The sequence below is a fragment of the Bombus affinis genome, chromosome 4 (genome assembly GCF_024516045.1).
Source record: "Bombus affinis isolate iyBomAffi1 chromosome 4, iyBomAffi1.2, whole genome shotgun sequence".
In the NCBI taxonomy this organism is placed as follows: Eukaryota; Metazoa; Arthropoda; class Insecta; order Hymenoptera; family Apidae; genus Bombus; species Bombus affinis.
This window is the reverse complement of record NC_066347.1, coordinates 16,670,783-16,687,655: the sequence shown is the minus strand read 5'-3', so window position 1 is coordinate 16,687,655 and position 16,873 is coordinate 16,670,783. Positions and strand designations below refer to the sequence as shown.

Below are 16,873 nucleotides of genomic sequence, written 5' to 3'. Positions count from 1 at the left end.
CAAGAATTTGTTCGTTTTGTGAGATAGATATCCAAGCCCGAGAGATATCGTAGTCATCTTGGAGTTGCACCTGAGAGACTCTTTGAAAGGAGATCAAGTTATGATTGAATCTTGGATCGCTGAAACGGTGCCCGTCATGTTGGATGCTTTTCGATCGATCAAATCTTCTCACGGCTCGACGACCGATTGGACTCCCAAAGATTTGATCTTATGGGCGGACAGCTTGAAGTACTATCCCTCTCCGAAGGGCGAGTCGAATATCACGCGTCATTTGTTGGATGTTGGAAAACGCCTATTTTATCCCAGGCAAGAGCACTTTCGCAGCTGAAGTTCCAACGAAATGGATATTCCGCCTTAAATTTCCAAGCTCGAATACGTACTTTCACGTTCACGATTTTATACCTTTGAAACAGCACTTTTCCCTATCGCAAATTTTTAACTTAAATGTCCGTAAGTTCGAAGCTTACGAAGAAGTTTACTTCGCAAACTGACAATTTCTCTATCACCAGTAGAGTAAGATTTCTAAGCACGACAAGTGCTTCGATTGTCTATATTTTATATCTTCGTGCTTTCGATCGTGCCAGATTAACATCCAGAGATCAAGCTCGTTTGGAATCTGTGATCCACTCGAAGAGCTCGAAGTCGCTGGCGCCCGGAAGCGACGTGTACATATGGAAACACGGAAACAATGGTTTGCTGCCGTTGGATGAGGAACAATGGCGGAAGGAGATAATTAACGCAGCAGCGAGATGCGCGAGGGAAGGCGATCCGGTACAGGCATCGATTTCGTCTCACCTGTTGCACACGGTAGCCGGTAAGCACATTAAATTAACTTAATATTACGCTATTTCCCAACGAGCTTATTCCACCGATCATTTGCTCCATACCTGTACACTTTGTAAGTTTAACGAGATAGCGCTAGGGAGATCGTTGTTAGCCGCATCTTTCAATCGCGATCGGTTTATGATTATTGATAAATTGCTAATTTATTCATAATGATCTTATGATCTCGATAAATTAGAAGGAATATTGCTTCTCATTTTTGTCTCTTCTTTCCCTCTCTCTTTCTGTTTGCATCTCACACGTGATAAATTAAACTAGACATATGTTTGTTACAGTATAATATCTATAATACTAATGAATTTAATAAAATTTATTATCTATATAAAATTTGATTGTATTTAAATGTAAATCTTCTATCAAGTCTGATAAAATAAGATTATAAATTTTATCAGTTTTAGCAAATCTTAGAAAATAACTTCGCTTCGTTGATATAGTAGCAAATTTAATAGAACTAAATATCCATGCAGAATTTCTGCTTATTAAAATATATGTTCTATCAAATTGTATAAATTAATTTTGTAAATATATATGTTACGTATTAATGAGGAATATTGTAGAAGAAATATTCTTCTGTATAATAATCACGAATAGTGATTGAATAGTCACGATTTTGTTTTTTATTGTTATATTACGATGGCAAATCGTAGAATTTCCGGTTTATATCTTTTTCAGGTTTAAGTTGGGCTTTTGGTACAAGTTTAAGGGGTGTAATTTTGATTGGACGTCCCGGAGCTGGAAGAAAATCGGCGGCGAGACTCGCTGCCACGTACTCTTCTCTTCGACTAATAAACTCGGGACCTGGTACTGTATAAGTAATTTCTATGTTTATGGGAAATTTATGTACGAAGATAAAATTCATATATGAGAGTAGAATGTTATGGGATAAATTATTTGTCAGGGCGCTGAAAAAAAAGGCATAATTCGATATTTATTCTACTTGAAGTCTGAAACTGTAAAGTTTCGTTATTAGACGTACGTTATTTTGCAAATTCATATTTTTATGAATGTTACAAAAAAAGAAAAAATATAGAACCTGAGTAGGATGTTCTGGCATTGTGGTTTCATAAATATTTTAAAAACTTTTGTGTTATCCGCATTTTATGCACTTTGACATCTTTCGATATGCCATAAATGCACAAAAATCCGTAGTCTGATAATGATTTCTCCGCTTATACGCTGTCTGCTGTACATCGTGTGTAGCTACTTGAAAATCGTATAAAAATTGGATGTTCCAGGCCGTGGCAGAACGTCGGTGAAAACGGCGGTTCAAGCTGCTGGAATCGATGGTGATCCGACTCTGCTTTTGCTAGAAGAGCATCATATGAGAGAAGCTGGGTTGGCTGTTTTGGCTAGTGCAATAGTGTCGAGAGGTGAGCTCCCAGGATTATTTACAGTGGAGGAACTCGACGGGTTAATAGCGCCGTTGGCTGACGTGGCAAGAAGAGAAGATTTTTCGGGCATGTTGGAGCAATATCTTTATCATCGTACGTAACATGACAAAAAATTACTTCGACAAGACACTTACGCTAATAAATGAACATAAACAAAACATTTACTTATGGTACTTGCCATTGTGTATAGTATACTTAACTATTTATGTACAGTATACAATTACAAATACTTAAATATATTTAATAATACACAATACGTTGCTCCTTTGTTTCTACGTTCCAACAGACAGTTTTGTCTTCGATCGTAACTCTGTTCTCATCTGTACAATCTTAACGCCTACTGTTTCATTCCAAACACTCTGAACTCGACACAAAATTCAATTAGCCTCACCATATGCTTCTGTTACTATAAAATTTTGTAGGTTTGCGAAATTATCTTCGAGTAACCATAATCTTGGACAGTGGAGAGCTTCGTTCGCCTTGGTTGTCGCATTCGGGTCTCCTTAGACACTGCGCATTAATTGGTCCTGGAGTTGGTAGCGAATGGTGGTCCTGGGAAGGTGCTTTAACCGAAATAGCCTATCGACAAAACGGTATCGAAGCCGAAGATCCGGAGGAGACGTTGCCTGGTATCAAAGAGGTGGTAAAGGCTCATCTTGAAGCTCCGCGACAGCAGCAAGCTCCTGCTCGGTTCTTTGCTTTACTACACACCTGGAAACATCTGCACGCAACTTGGAGCGAGGAAGTGGAGCAGAAATTAAACAGTCTCGAAGCTGGTGTAGGAAAGTTGAAGGAAGCCGGGGCGCAAGTGGCTAAACTGGAGGACGAAGTTTCGAAACAGCGTCAGGAGCTGGAGGTATACATTAACCTTGCTAATTTCCATCGAGATCACTATGATGATGCCACTTGAGGGTATAAACGATGCCGAGATAATTATTAACGATTTTTGGTTAAATACATAAAGAGATGCGTTACGCTTTCGCACGTTGCTACGAAATTGTATTACGTCCTGTTCGTTAGTTTCTATCGAGTTTACTGCGATACGATATTACTTTGTTGATATAAGCGACGTTGGCATATTAATCTTTAGTTAATTAATAGGAATACATTATGTTTCCTCGCGCTAATTACGATGATTCTTAATTTCCTAGGCGGAACAAGGGCGTGCCAATGCAGCTCTCGAACAAATCACGGCGACGATGAGAGGTGCCACAGGTCAAAGAGGAGAAATGGCCAACTTGAAGGCTGAAACTGAACGAGAAAGTGCAGAATTAGCTCGCAGGAAGGTAAATACTGTACAATTGTCAAGAAATGTTTACATACAGCACGTCATATTTTTATTTATACTACGCGCTTTGTTTTCTAAAATCTTCACTAAACCGAAGCATTTGTCGGTGATAACAAACTTTACTTGCTTAGTTTATTTCATTAATATTGCAAAGATACTAAAGTAAATACATTTTCGTTATACATAATTCACACGATTCATCGCCAAATTGTTAAAAAATTAGACACTATAAAAAATACCATAGAAATAACAAAAGATATCCTTTTCTCTTCTTAATGTACAAATAAAAAATTTCTTATATTTGAATCTATTGCTTTTGAAAGCGTGTAGGTATATAATTTTCTAAGTTAAAAAATAAATAAATAAATTGAATTTGATATATAGACCAATATCGATGGCGAATTAGGAAAAGTCGAGCCATTAGTAGAACAAGCGGCACAAGCAGTAGCTGGTATCAGCGCTGATGCATTGGCGGAAGTTCGTTCTTTAAGAGCACCTCCAGCGCCTGTAAGAGACGTCCTCGAGGGTGTCCTTCGATTAATGGGCATAAAAGACACTTCTTGGAATAGTATGAAGACTTTCTTGGCAAAACGTGGTATTAAGGACGAAATAAGGTAAGCTCTTTAACAATTATTAATTCTCGTCAGACTTTACTTCATTTGTCTTGACGATAAAAATGTTGCTTGGTAAAAATCGCAAAAATTTAAATCGATAGATTACACAGCTTGCTCGTTAAGTTACAAGACATAACTCGATTTACGTTGTCTTCCATTTATTGTAGAGAAAATGCACTTTATGTGGCGACATGAAATTTAATCCTACTCAATGTAGCACTGTTTTTCATGTAATATGGAATTTAAAGATAGGTTTCTTGTATTTTGAAACACTGTGGATATGGAACAACTTCTACATTTTTATTTCAAATATTAATACTTCAGTCGTAAACAAAATTAAGTTGAATCTGGTACAAAGACTATTTATTTGTTCGTCACTGTATATTCGAGCAAACACCTGATCTTATCTCATAAATAGTCATCGATTCGTAACGTACATACTAAAACATTTGCTCCTTCTTTATCGCCTAACTCGTAACAGGTGCGTTCACACCGCCAACATGACGAACGATATTTCTGTTCATACTTATAAGCAAAGTACCCACGTAAACTAACAGCCAAAATTGATCAGACAATTCGCAAACAAGATTCCCCTCTCATCGTCTGTATCATCAGAGGCCATTCAGGCGAGTTTGAAAAACGTGATAACGTCTTTGTTCGATTTAGAACGTGGGACGCGAGAAGAAGCACACCATCGAGTCTGGAGGCGGTTGCCAAGTTGGTCAAGGAGCGGCCGGAAAGTTTCGAGGAGAAAACCGCAAAACGAGCCTCGGTAGCTGCAGCACCTTTGGCTGCCTGGGTACTCGCCAACCTCCAATATGGTCAGATTCTTCAGCAAGTCGCGCCTCTCGAAAGGGAACAACGACAATTGACCCAGTGGGTTTATATTTCGACGTATTCATTTTATATCCGAGCCATTATAGTAAAACACAGGGAACGATAAATATAAAATGTAACAACATTCGCTCTGAAACACTCAGAACACACAGCGGTCAGAAATTTAAAAAAATTATATGGAATATTAAAAAATTATAATATGAGAAAACTATACAGTGAAAAACAGTATAAAATATAACCGAACATTATACTGTTTATTGTTGAAAGTTCCACGCATAGAATTTTATTTTTATTTTATTTTGAAAACTGATTCTTTCATGGCAATACAATTTTATGGAAATCAATCTTATCTGTTAATAAAATCTCTAAATTTAGTAAAAATTTAGAGATAACATTTCTTTTCATTTTCAGAATTTTCATTTAGAGATTTTAGAAAATTTAGAGATAACATTTCAGAATTTCTTTTCATAGCAATAAGTTTCTGTAAAAGTTTTAATAACAGATAAAAAAAATATTTTGTTTGGCATCGATAATTTTATGAATAAAAATTTACTGGAATTTACGGCGATGTGGTTAATATATAAATTATGCATAATTCATTTCAGACGTTTGTCAGCGGCTGAGGCTCAGATTGGCAAGCTAGCAGCTGGACTTAACACTGTGGAAAGTCGTGTAGCACAGCTTCAAGAGGAACTCGCGGAACATTCAAGGGGTGCCGCTGCGCTTCAACTACGTGCCGAGACAACAGAGGCAAGACTAGCAACAGCTAGAGCGTTACTTCAAAAATTGGACACAGAACATCGTGATTGGCAAGCACAATTAGAAGAATTAACCGGCAGGAAAGAGAAGTTGGACGTCGAGGCTGCTAATGTCGCATCCTTACTTGTTTATGAAGTAAGTACAATAATTTGTCTCGCGAATTTACAGAAGAAGAGCGGCGCTTAAGAATAATCTAGGAATTTTTAGCAGTTGAAAGTACTTGAAGCTAATTTTCAGTTTATGAATAATTAGACGTTGACCAAATAATTAGAAATTTTAGGCATCGAAGCGAATAATATTTCTGTTAACATAAAATCGATTAAACAATCAGGACGAATAGAATTCAAAATTCAAATGATATCTGTAATACCAAAAGGTTGCTTAAATAGTTAAAAATTCCAAAATTCGAACCAAATATAACAATATCTCCTTTTCCAACTTTTGTAAAAATAATAGTAAAAATAATCGGCCCAACAAAATACCAATTTCCAGAGTCAGAATAATAATCAATGCTAAACCCTATCGAACTTAATAAAACATATTTGAGTACAGAATCCTGGAAAAGATGACAAGTGGAAGAAATCAGCCATCGATCTCCTAATCACCGAAAGAGAAAGGCTACTGTGGCGAGCTCAAGGTTTACCCGTGGACACTGGAAGTCTGGTTGGTGCATCCTGTGCCCTCAGAGGTCCTTTGGTTCCCATATTCATAGATCCATCCGGTGTCGCGGTTTCGTGGCTGAAAAACAACGTTGGTTCAAGAATGGAGATAACGAAACCAGAAGATGCTAAGTTTTTTACTACACTAGAGTTGGCTGTAAGATTTGGCAAACCATTACTGGTGGAAGAACTCGTCGAATTTCCATCGATCCTCTTGCCACTGCTACGTAGACGTCCTCTGAAGCTTGGTGAAAGAACATTACCAGCACCTCAAGGCTTCAAACTTTTCCTGGCTACCAGACGAGATAAATTGGATGGTTTTCCAAAGGAAGTCGACGCGGTCTTGTTTAAGATCGCTCTTGGAGCTGGTACCAAAAGTCTGGCGGAGAGGTTCGTCGAAAAGGTGAGGAAGATGACGATGCACCGATTTATATTCGATCGTTTTCCAACATGGAATTCCGTTTAATTTAACGTTACGAGTTCGAAAATTCGATATGGCATCGTATTATCGTAACTGCAGAATTAAAAAATTATTCCAATTACGAAGTACATTTTCCGTGACTACGTTGCTCAGAAAGTAGCATCTCTATTCTGTTCACTCTCGTCAAAGAGAATGTCTGCTCTCTTTCATCCATTCGTAAAATTGGAAAAAATTTGTTCAGACGATAACTCGCTTCGAGTGGCTCCATAACGAAATTGGAAAACTTGTTCGATGATCGTTGAAAATCCGTGGAAAGTAAAATATTGGTGCAAAAGATTAATTACCCTAGCCGGGTTGGTTAGGTTCTGTTGAAGGAGACTCCGGAACTGGCGACGCAGCGAAAGGAAGCGCTGGAACGCGAGGAAAAATTATCAGGGGAACGGGACACCGCGAGATTAGATCTGTTGGCGCAGCTGGCTACCGCAAGAGGTCAAGATCTTCTTCAAGAATCTGAAGGATCCCAGGGCGGACTTCTGTCGTCGTTGGAAGCCACTCAATCGAAAGCCAAAGAAATAGCTCTGGCTCTTGAGGAAAGTCGACGAAGCTTCGAAGACGTCACCAGGTTTGTCGCAGTTTTTTGAGAATTATTTCTTAAGAACGTATAGGGTGTTCTATGATGAAATTGATCAATTTTATGGTTTGCCACGACACGTTGGGTTCAGCAGGCTATTTAGAGTAGAGAATATCGTAAACCACGGTCCGATTTGATCCTGTCGAAATATTTCAGCCTTCAAAGTAGCTACATTTGTCAAATACACATTTTCCTAAATTTCACGATTTCATTATTCGCGTATGTAATTAGTAAGCTGTGGATATTTATGCAAATTCATACTTTTAAAAATATAGCTAGAGAAGTAGGATCTAGGCAGAGATTTGATTCATCTAAATATCATCAGTATTATACTTTGACTGTTCTATATCGTATAATAACATATATTATGTGCATCTTAAGCATTTTTTAAATTTCCCATTAATGCACAAGAATCCACAGCCTAATAACTAGCGTCCAACCAATAAATGATGCTAGAAGTTTTACCCGAGTTTTCTCATATTAGCTACGTTTGAAACGATAATTACCATGGCTTCCAGAAAACTTTGTCCTTTCTATATTTACAAAATGAATAAAAATTTACAGAGAGAGAGACAAAGAGAGAAAGAAAGAAACTTGTAGATCCCTTTTTAGAAAGCTCCTCAATTATAAATTGTATGATGAATGTTAAGCAGAAGTCTGTTTAACGTCGTATCTTTTTTGAACCTTTTAATTTATGAAGTTAATTGAAACATATTTGACATTTCTCTATTTAGAGGTAAGACACAATAAATATTAGTTTATTCTTCGGATAAATCTATCACACCGTTCAGAGCTGAACAACTTCTATTGCACTTTCTTACATGAACTAGGTAAAAGAAAAACAAACAAAAAGAATATCTTAAACCTATCGATTAAACCTATCGATTATATCTAGAACTATCTTCTAGTTACTATTTATTGTAACTAGCGCATCTGCATATCGATGGCGAGTGCGAACTCACGCTGTCATTTTCCACAAGTTAGGTTGTTCTGTGAAGTAACACAGAGATGTAACAAAATGATCTGAAACTGTAAGTGAAATTAAAAATTCTATTCGATTGACCTTCTTACAATTCATAGCTTCCTTTCTTCAACCTGAAATAAAAGATAAAAAAACGATGAGTTTCTGAAAGAAGTTCTACAACCTTGTATTCTCTCTGTGAATAATAAAATTAACACTTGCAAAAATATGAAACTATATTCCATGGTATTTCTGTTCTTCCTAGATAATACAAACATATATTCTCACGCGAAGCAGCGGTATTATCGGAATTAATTATGCCACTCTTGTAAATCCTGAAAGTGATCAACAGATTAACATGTCCAACCACATACATATATATGGATTACACGTGTATACACGTGCTCCATGCTTAACCTTCCGTTCATTCTGAATATCCTAGTTAGTAAATCTAACACAGAATACTCCTGGGTAAAATCGCCCATTAATGTTCAATAACCAATAAACATTGTTTCACACGGTTTTTGGGTGTCCCCGTGTATCTTTTATAGAGCAACGTTTTTCTTTAATTATAGATTTTTCAATGTTGAAAGTAAGATGTGCACATTTGTTATTCTTACTTTATGAACTTTGTTACTTGTAGTAAATTGAATTGTACAATTATCTTTGCTCACGATGAAGTTCAGTCTGATGGATTGAAGCAAACAAGAAAAAGAAAATGATTAAAAACCTATCTGGAGAAATAATACGAACCTTCAACTTGTATCGTTAGATCGTACGATGAGCATAGGAATTTGAGTTAAGTTATTTTACGTTTATAGTCATTTTATTATACATAAAATTATTTTATATTATTATTTTATTATATGCACGCAGAGTGGGAATGAAAATTAATTTAACAAGAATTTAACCTCGTCAAGCTATTATGACTACCTATGAAAATGAACGAAAGTGATATGAATTCGATATATACATAGCACGAAGCTAATTTACATACAATGAATTAAAAGGGTATTAAATGTAAATCATATATCGTAATACTTGTCGCTTCTACCAACAAACTTCTCAGACTTTCAAAACGCACTTCCTTGAAATTTACTCATGGTTTATGTAATATTTTTTTGCTTCAAATAGTTTCCCGACTACGCTGGCAAAGTTTCGCGATTTCACTGCGGAATATTCTCTGTATATATTTCATGTGAAACTTTTTAAATTCACGAAACCTTGAGACTCATTGAGTAACTCCTTTTCACGAACGCTCTCTGTCGCGATCCGAAAAAAAGTTCCACGACAGACTATTCATAACGAAGTTTTAATTTTTTGTCCTAATTTCTGTTTTTGTATACTGTCTACAGAAGAGCCAAAGAGCACGAAAAATTGGCTAAATTCGCTGCCAACTTGTATAAAACTGTGAGAGGTCTTACCGCCTTGAGTCCACTGTACGTGTTTTCTGCCGAAGCTTTCACTGATATTTATTTGGAGGCGGAGGATTACCGCAAATCGATACTATCTCAAGATAAAAGGGAGCAAGACAAGCTGATCGAAAGACGGTTAGTAAATGGTCGAAAAAGAAACTACTCGTTAAGGGTTGTTTATTTCATTAATGGATCGTTTCCAATGTCCAATTATTTATTAATATCACATAGGATAAAAGTCTACTGTGAAGTACACATACGTATGTACCATATGTATAATATAATTTTACGGTATAGTATAAAATTTCTCAATGTTTATTTTCGATGCAAAAATTGGAATATAATTTTTTGATAGAATCTAGATTTAATACACTCGAATTGTATATATGTGTTGAATTATACTGTACGTAATATAATATACATTTACACGTTAATGTTACTATATGTATGTTATATGCGATATGATTTTACAGTGAAGTTTCCAAAATTACAAAATTGCAAAATTACAAAATTTATTACAGGTTAATTGCTTTGACTCTTCATTATTGCTCGAAGGCCGTGTATAGAGAACATCGATTGCCAGTAGCATTACAATTGGCACTTTCATTGAATTCCGTGCCAGATGTTGAAAGAAATTTCTTATTAGGAGAAATTCCATTAAATGACGACGAAGATTCCGATTACAAAATACCCGATTGGGTACCCGAGGAACGACGTCTATCAGCTCGAACTTTAGTTTCTTCATTTCCACAAGTAAGTTAACTTAACGAACTTGTTTTTAAATTACAGTGATATAATTTTCTATTACCGCGAACGGTCATTTCCTGTCATTCAGATAGCCGTAAAAATGAAACAATGCTGGTTGAGCGACGTTAGCAATATTTACGCTGAAAGCAATTTAACCACGTTCCAAAAAGTTTTATTGATAAAAACCCTTCGTCCTGATTACTTGCATACGGCGCTCTCGAAATTGGCTGCGGAAGCATTAGGTAATTTTTTATTTTTCTATTATTAACAACGATTACATTGTTTCATCGATAATTATACGTGTAGTTTAATTAAAATGTTATTAACAATTATTATATGGAAATTTCACAACAACCTTGTGATAAAATCGCAAGGGATATAACTGTTTCAAAATCTTTCTTTTCTTAGAAAAAGGAAAATTTAAAAAATTATAATTTATTCAAAATAGTAGTTTAATCGTAAAAGTATTAATGAGAAGAAGTCGATTACCCTACTTAGTATTAAGACCACTAAAGCAAACTATGAAAAGCATAGTGTTGCCATTTGCCAACGCATTCTTATTTCACCATATCGCAGATACGTTTAATATTATACTACTAACATATAAAGTATCGGGGTAAATGTACAGATAAGCCATTGGATTATTATATTATTAAACTATTTCATTTTCCTATATCTTCTATATATATCTTTTTTTTAAGTAAAAATATACCAAGTGAGTTAAATTTTTAAAAATTATTTTTCTACAATTTTTTGACAATTTCACATTCAATGCGCTTTTATATTTCGAATAATCATGCGTTTAAGAGTTTACAGATATATATATTTTTGCTTACCTTCTGATTTTCCATATAATTTTCGTTCGGAAAGGTGTGAAAAATTTAGCACCACCGCACTGGTCCTTGAGGAAAGTAGCTGAAAACGAAAGTACATATCCTGTGTTGCTGCTTCTATCACCGGGAGCTGATCCCGGTTCAGAGCTGGCAGCATTAGCGAATAATCACGTTGCATCAGCCACAGGATTCGTCGAAGTATCACTTGGACAGGGTCAAGTTGCTCAGGCTGAACTCGCGCTGGAGAGTGCTTGTCGGTAATGCGCCTTTCTTAACTTGATGAAATATAAATTTCCAGCTTCGTGGATTTTATGAATTTATGTCATTATGATAAGAAAAAAGATATTTTGTCCTCGCAACATCGTACTTTCTGCGTATCAAATGATACAATTTTATATCGAGTATTTGAAGAAGTGTCATCCGAAAATTATTCCAAAGAGAAATTTTGTTTTCTTAATTGTTATTTATTTAGCTATATCTGATATTTAAAGCATAGCTTTTTACGAAGCGTTCAGAGGCAAAAATTTCGTAAGCTTAATTATGTCCCTTGTTACGTGAAAGAGGTCAAGATTCATATTTAATATTTAAAACGATAAATGTCGTTTGGAACGTGTTTCAGAGGAAAGTTTTATCCGCTTTCCGGTTATATTGAATAAAAAATTCGATATTAATGTTCGATATTTAATAACGGACGTTACTTCAAATACTCTTCGAAATCAAAATGTTTGTCACACGATAAAACAGATGTATCCTCTTGCAGAAAACAGAATGGCTGATACAGTCTTAGATTATTTCAATGATTCGCTTCATTAATAAACGATAAATCCATAATACGATGCTTCAGTGACTCGAGATTTTCAACTTTCGGATCTAACTTCCGTTCACATATGCTAAACAATGTCTTCGGGTAGCCTCGTTATCTTCGCCAACCTACTGTAGGAAAGCTGCAATGTTTTGGCTTGAGGCCATGAGTCTTCACGATGGCGTACTAAATCAGCTATGGACTTTGTTTACGTACTTCCATCACGTAATTCGATATTGTTTACGTGCGCTGCGTATACATTGCGATTAAATTATCAACCTTCGTGTTATTTACTGCTCCCCTCTCTGAATATAGCGTGCGAAATTTCCTATTCTTGCTTCCAAACAAACACCTTACCTTGCCCCTACTTGCACTGTTTAATAGGCTTCCGTGATCATTTTTAAAAAGCGTCAACTTTTCAATGAGAAAGAAAGTCCTCGATCTCCAACTTTTCCTGCATACTTTCATGCCGATTAGTAAATTTTAGGCGCGTAACCGAAAGTTAAGAAATCTCGCAACGAATGCATACACCATGTAGTTTAACGATATAATTACACCTAACAATTAAACGTCATTATGGAAAAGTTCAATTAACGAAAGATTAAAGCGACTGATATGTTGATGAAACAGGAACGGAGGCTGGATACTGCTCAGCAACTTGCATCTGGCTCTCAACTGGCTTCCCAGACTGGAGAGCCTTCTCAGATCACCGATGTGCACCAGCAACAAAAATCCCGCTGCAAGAATTTGGTTAACCACCGAACAATGCCTGGGATTCTACCCTAGTCTCGCGGCTCTCTGTTTAAAACTCGCTTACGAGCCACCGGAAGGTGTTAAGAGGAACGTAAAACGATCGCTGCAACAGCTTTGTCAAAAGCACAAGAACGTGAACGTTCCTGGCAGCCTGTTGCTGTCGTGGCTGCACGCAACACTTCAAGAACGACGAAAATTCGTGCCTCAAGGTTGGATCCGGTCGTACGAATGGAACGAATCGGATCTCGAAGCAGCATATGAATTAGTAGTGAGAGAAATAGAGTCGACGAAGAGTAAAGATAAGAATGGAAACTGGCAAACTGGCAGAGGATTGTTGGACGTAGCGATTTACGGTGGTCGCCTTCAGGATGATTACGACATGAGAGCGTTGTGCTCGATCGTTGGCGACGTTTGGACTTCCGAGGTGTTCGACGGTCGTAGAAAGCTGGCTGACGTTCTCAGGGTGGTTCATGGCTCATTCGAGGAGGCAGCTAAGGCGTTGGAACATGTTCCGGATAATGATTCGCCTAAAGAATGCTTTGGATTGCCCGCGAACGCGCATAGAGCTTGGGAGAGGACTGCTGCCGAGGCTGCGCTAACGCATTTGAAAGGTTTAGTTTTTATCAGCAAATATTAGTAGCAGACTGCGGGTTCTTATGTGTCTATGGGAGAGTCGAGAATGCAAAACTGCACGGAATGTATATTACGTGATAAAAAATATAAATAAATCCGGAATTTAATACTCATTAAGCATATTATTTAGCAAGTAAGACAGTCGTTTGTAAAGTGTCTATGTTCTAAATTAAATTGCATTCGCGAAGATATGAATTTGCGGGAATATCCGCAGTCTTGTTATTAGGGCTGATGATAATTTCGATGGGGAGTAGGAAATGATATTAGATTGTCCGAAAAGTTTCTTTCGTTTCATAAGGTGGTAATAGATGAACAAAATTTTATTGAATTAGGTATGATCCACTTCGTTACGTTTCTATTATTATGTTCGTGCATAATTCAATAAGCTAATATGAAACAGAAAACATTGTGCGTCTATTATTTCCTTATAAAACGAAAGAAACTTTTCGGACCACCTAATACAACTGGGATGACTAAGAAACGAAGACAATTTCTTTTGTTGGAATTTTTGTTCTTTTTTCGAGAATGCAATACAGGGCTAATAAGAGCAATCGGTCCGTAACTGAAATATCTCATTCTTTTCTATAGAAATGTAATTTACGAAGTGGCTATAAATTGGTTAATTGTTGGCAGGAATTTTAATCAAAGCGTCCGTCAGTAACGACAAGAGCAGCAAGAAGACGGAAACAAAAATTCAGAGGGACTTGAAGGAACTAATCGACCGCCACATCTCGATCTTTGGATCGTCAACGACTAGCGAACACAAGGAAAATAAAAATCCATTGGAAAATTTCTTTATCGATGAAATAAATCTGACCAAGAAGACGTTGAATGTTATTCGCGTTGACGTGGAAAACCTGCGCCTCGAGGATACTAAGGTTCAAACAAGTTTCTTAAAATTTCATATTAATCTTACGATACTAACTACGAATATCTACCAATGGTTGAGTCATTAGGTCTTTTATTACTTTGCTATTATTTTCGATTTTTATCTTGCATTTAGAAGGTTCGATAGATTCATACAATTACGAACATTCGTTTGATTAATTTCTAGACTCCCATACACTGGATGGAAAACTGGAAATATGGCCCAAAGGAAGCTTTGCCTTTCGTTAAAGGATTGTTGTGCAATTATCAAACTTTAAATTCCATTTTGACCATCTCTTCGTCTGTTGTCGATATATCGCGATTGGCAAGACCACGAGCGTTTCTGACTGTTCTCAAACAGCACACCGCGCGAGAAACGCGTCAACCTATGGAGAATCTTCGACTTTGCGTGAACTGGTTCGAAAATCGACGGAACGACGACTGGCAGATATCGTTGATCATCGAAGGACTATTGATATCTGGTAATTTGATTCGTCTAATGATCATTAGTTAACACCATCGACTGACAATTTTCTAAAGTACCCTTCACTGCTTGAAAAAAAATTCAGAATTTCAAATTTCGAAACTTCCTAGATATTAATTCATATGAAATTACGTGTCGTATAATGTATAATTTTAATAGAAGAATGGAAAAACTATAATTCTGATTGGAAACGTAATACGAAGTACAAATTGATAGTAGAAAGTGGAAAATATCAAAAAGGGAATCGAAGTGACACGAATTTTTCTTCTTTCGTAAAATTGCCTTAGCAAATGATACGAAATATTTTATATTTAGGAGCTTTGATAGAAGATGGTAACCTGAAGGATCTGGATGCGAACGCGGCTTCCGTTGCAACTGCACCGAGTTGTCAAATTGCTTTCTTACCAGAAAATTACACCGGGGATAAGGCGAGAAACAAAACAGTGGGCGGCCGTTCAGGAAGCAGCGACGTGGAAGATATTCTTAATGTTCCAGTTTATGCGAATTCTCAAAGGGACGTATTAATTTGCTCGCTTCCGGTTGGATGTCCTAGAGAGGAACATTGTAACTGGTTACGACGAGGAGTTGCCTTTCATCTAAAATTGATCTAGTTCCTGTGGCTTGGTTCTGTTTGAATTACAAACGGTATGATAGTACATTTATAGATTATGCACAATGATCTGCATATTATAATTGTGTAATAACTAAATGTTATTTGTTATTCTGTATTCCTTTTAACGATTGAACTTAATTAATATACACAGCGAAATATTACGATTATATACACAGTGCTAGTATTATTATTATTATTATAATTATTATTATCCCCATTTGAAACATTCCAGACGTGGATTGTAATGAAGAAAATAAAAAATATGAAATAACAGAAATAAATACGAACGATGCATTTGAAAGTTCAATTGCAAAATGCTGCAAGTTGATAAAAGTACTCGAGTTGTTTCTGCTCGCAATTTATCTTGTGGAATGTTTACGCATGTTTCGCATGTTTCGTATGTAGCGAGTACATTCAGTTAGCCTTTTAAACTCACGTACACTTGATTTAAAGCCCTCGAATTTACAACGTACAATGGTTTTGTTCGCCAGAGTTTCCTCATTTCCAGAAAAATACAGCGTTCTTAACTACCACCCATGCGTAAGAACATGAATTAAATTAAACTAACTTATATTAATTTCTCCAAAGGTTTACTTATTATCGATTAACTAGGCAACAGGCTTGTCTTATGCAACTTAAAACTTTTGCTTCCTGATATAATAGGAAGACGATGAAAGCGAAGCGAAACTCTTCCCGTTAAATACATAAAAAACGAAAGTTTCCTAACAAGATGAGCACAAAGGAGTACAAACGAAAGTTAATTAGGGAGGGTTCTTGTTTCGGCGGATACAACTTGTTGCATTTAATTCGTACAGCAGAAAGGCCACGGATAACAAATTTAAACTTTATTCCGAGCTATATATCATAAGTTTGAGAATATTTTGCTTCGAAATAATCGAACAATCGTTGCTGTTCGTTACGCAAAATCTGAAATAAATAACGACCTATGGAAATCAGCGTAAAGACGTAAATATATTTACCTGTATTGATTTCTATCCTGACAAAGGATATACTTTACAAAACGAAGGAGGATAAAGAAATGGGAAGAACCATTTTCGGAAAGTTAAATGCCAATCTCAGGCTCATCTAAGAAATAATTAACTGGAAGAATAATCACGAATAGGAGAAGAAACTGACAAAAACATAAAGAGCTATAGAAATTCAAATCCGCTTAAAATCGCAGCTTTGGTAAAACAGCATTGATCCAGGACATTTGCAAACTTTGAAACCGTTCCGCTGTAAAAGATTACGTTCTCACCAAAATCTTAAAGCGCGCAGGAAATTGAACGAGATTTTACGACGACCGTATTGATAATTCGATG

General features: G+C 36.3%; 2 protein-coding genes across 2 annotated transcripts in view; one reads left to right on the top strand and one right to left on the bottom strand.

Moving 5' to 3' along the window:
• The window catches only part of LOC126915495 (cytoplasmic dynein 2 heavy chain 1), a 32,078-nt gene extending 16,191 nt beyond the window's left edge, over window positions 1–15,887 (top strand). The window contains exons 27-45 of the mRNA XM_050720203.1: window positions 28–306; window positions 585–814; window positions 1,516–1,644; window positions 2,079–2,327; window positions 2,657–3,090; window positions 3,386–3,520; window positions 3,907–4,136; window positions 4,803–5,012; window positions 5,579–5,867; window positions 6,285–6,794; window positions 7,175–7,434; window positions 9,760–9,954; window positions 10,341–10,572; window positions 10,655–10,808; window positions 11,437–11,656; window positions 12,832–13,565; window positions 14,221–14,465; window positions 14,642–14,936; window positions 15,254–15,887. Of these exons, the coding sequence (XP_050576160.1) occupies window positions 28–306; window positions 585–814; window positions 1,516–1,644; window positions 2,079–2,327; window positions 2,657–3,090; window positions 3,386–3,520; window positions 3,907–4,136; window positions 4,803–5,012; window positions 5,579–5,867; window positions 6,285–6,794; window positions 7,175–7,434; window positions 9,760–9,954; window positions 10,341–10,572; window positions 10,655–10,808; window positions 11,437–11,656; window positions 12,832–13,565; window positions 14,221–14,465; window positions 14,642–14,936; window positions 15,254–15,549 (5,326 nt within the window). The 3' untranslated portion in view covers window positions 15,550–15,887. The remainder of the gene's footprint in view (window positions 1–27; window positions 307–584; window positions 815–1,515; window positions 1,645–2,078; window positions 2,328–2,656; window positions 3,091–3,385; window positions 3,521–3,906; window positions 4,137–4,802; window positions 5,013–5,578; window positions 5,868–6,284; window positions 6,795–7,174; window positions 7,435–9,759; window positions 9,955–10,340; window positions 10,573–10,654; window positions 10,809–11,436; window positions 11,657–12,831; window positions 13,566–14,220; window positions 14,466–14,641; window positions 14,937–15,253) is intronic.
• Window positions 2,395–16,873, bottom strand: part of LOC126915496 (eye-specific diacylglycerol kinase) — an 80,433-nt gene continuing 65,954 nt past the window's right edge. The window contains exon 12 of the transcript XR_007710216.1: window positions 2,395–3,485. The gene's annotated coding sequence lies outside the window, so the exon portion shown is untranslated. The remainder of the gene's footprint in view (window positions 3,486–16,873) is intronic.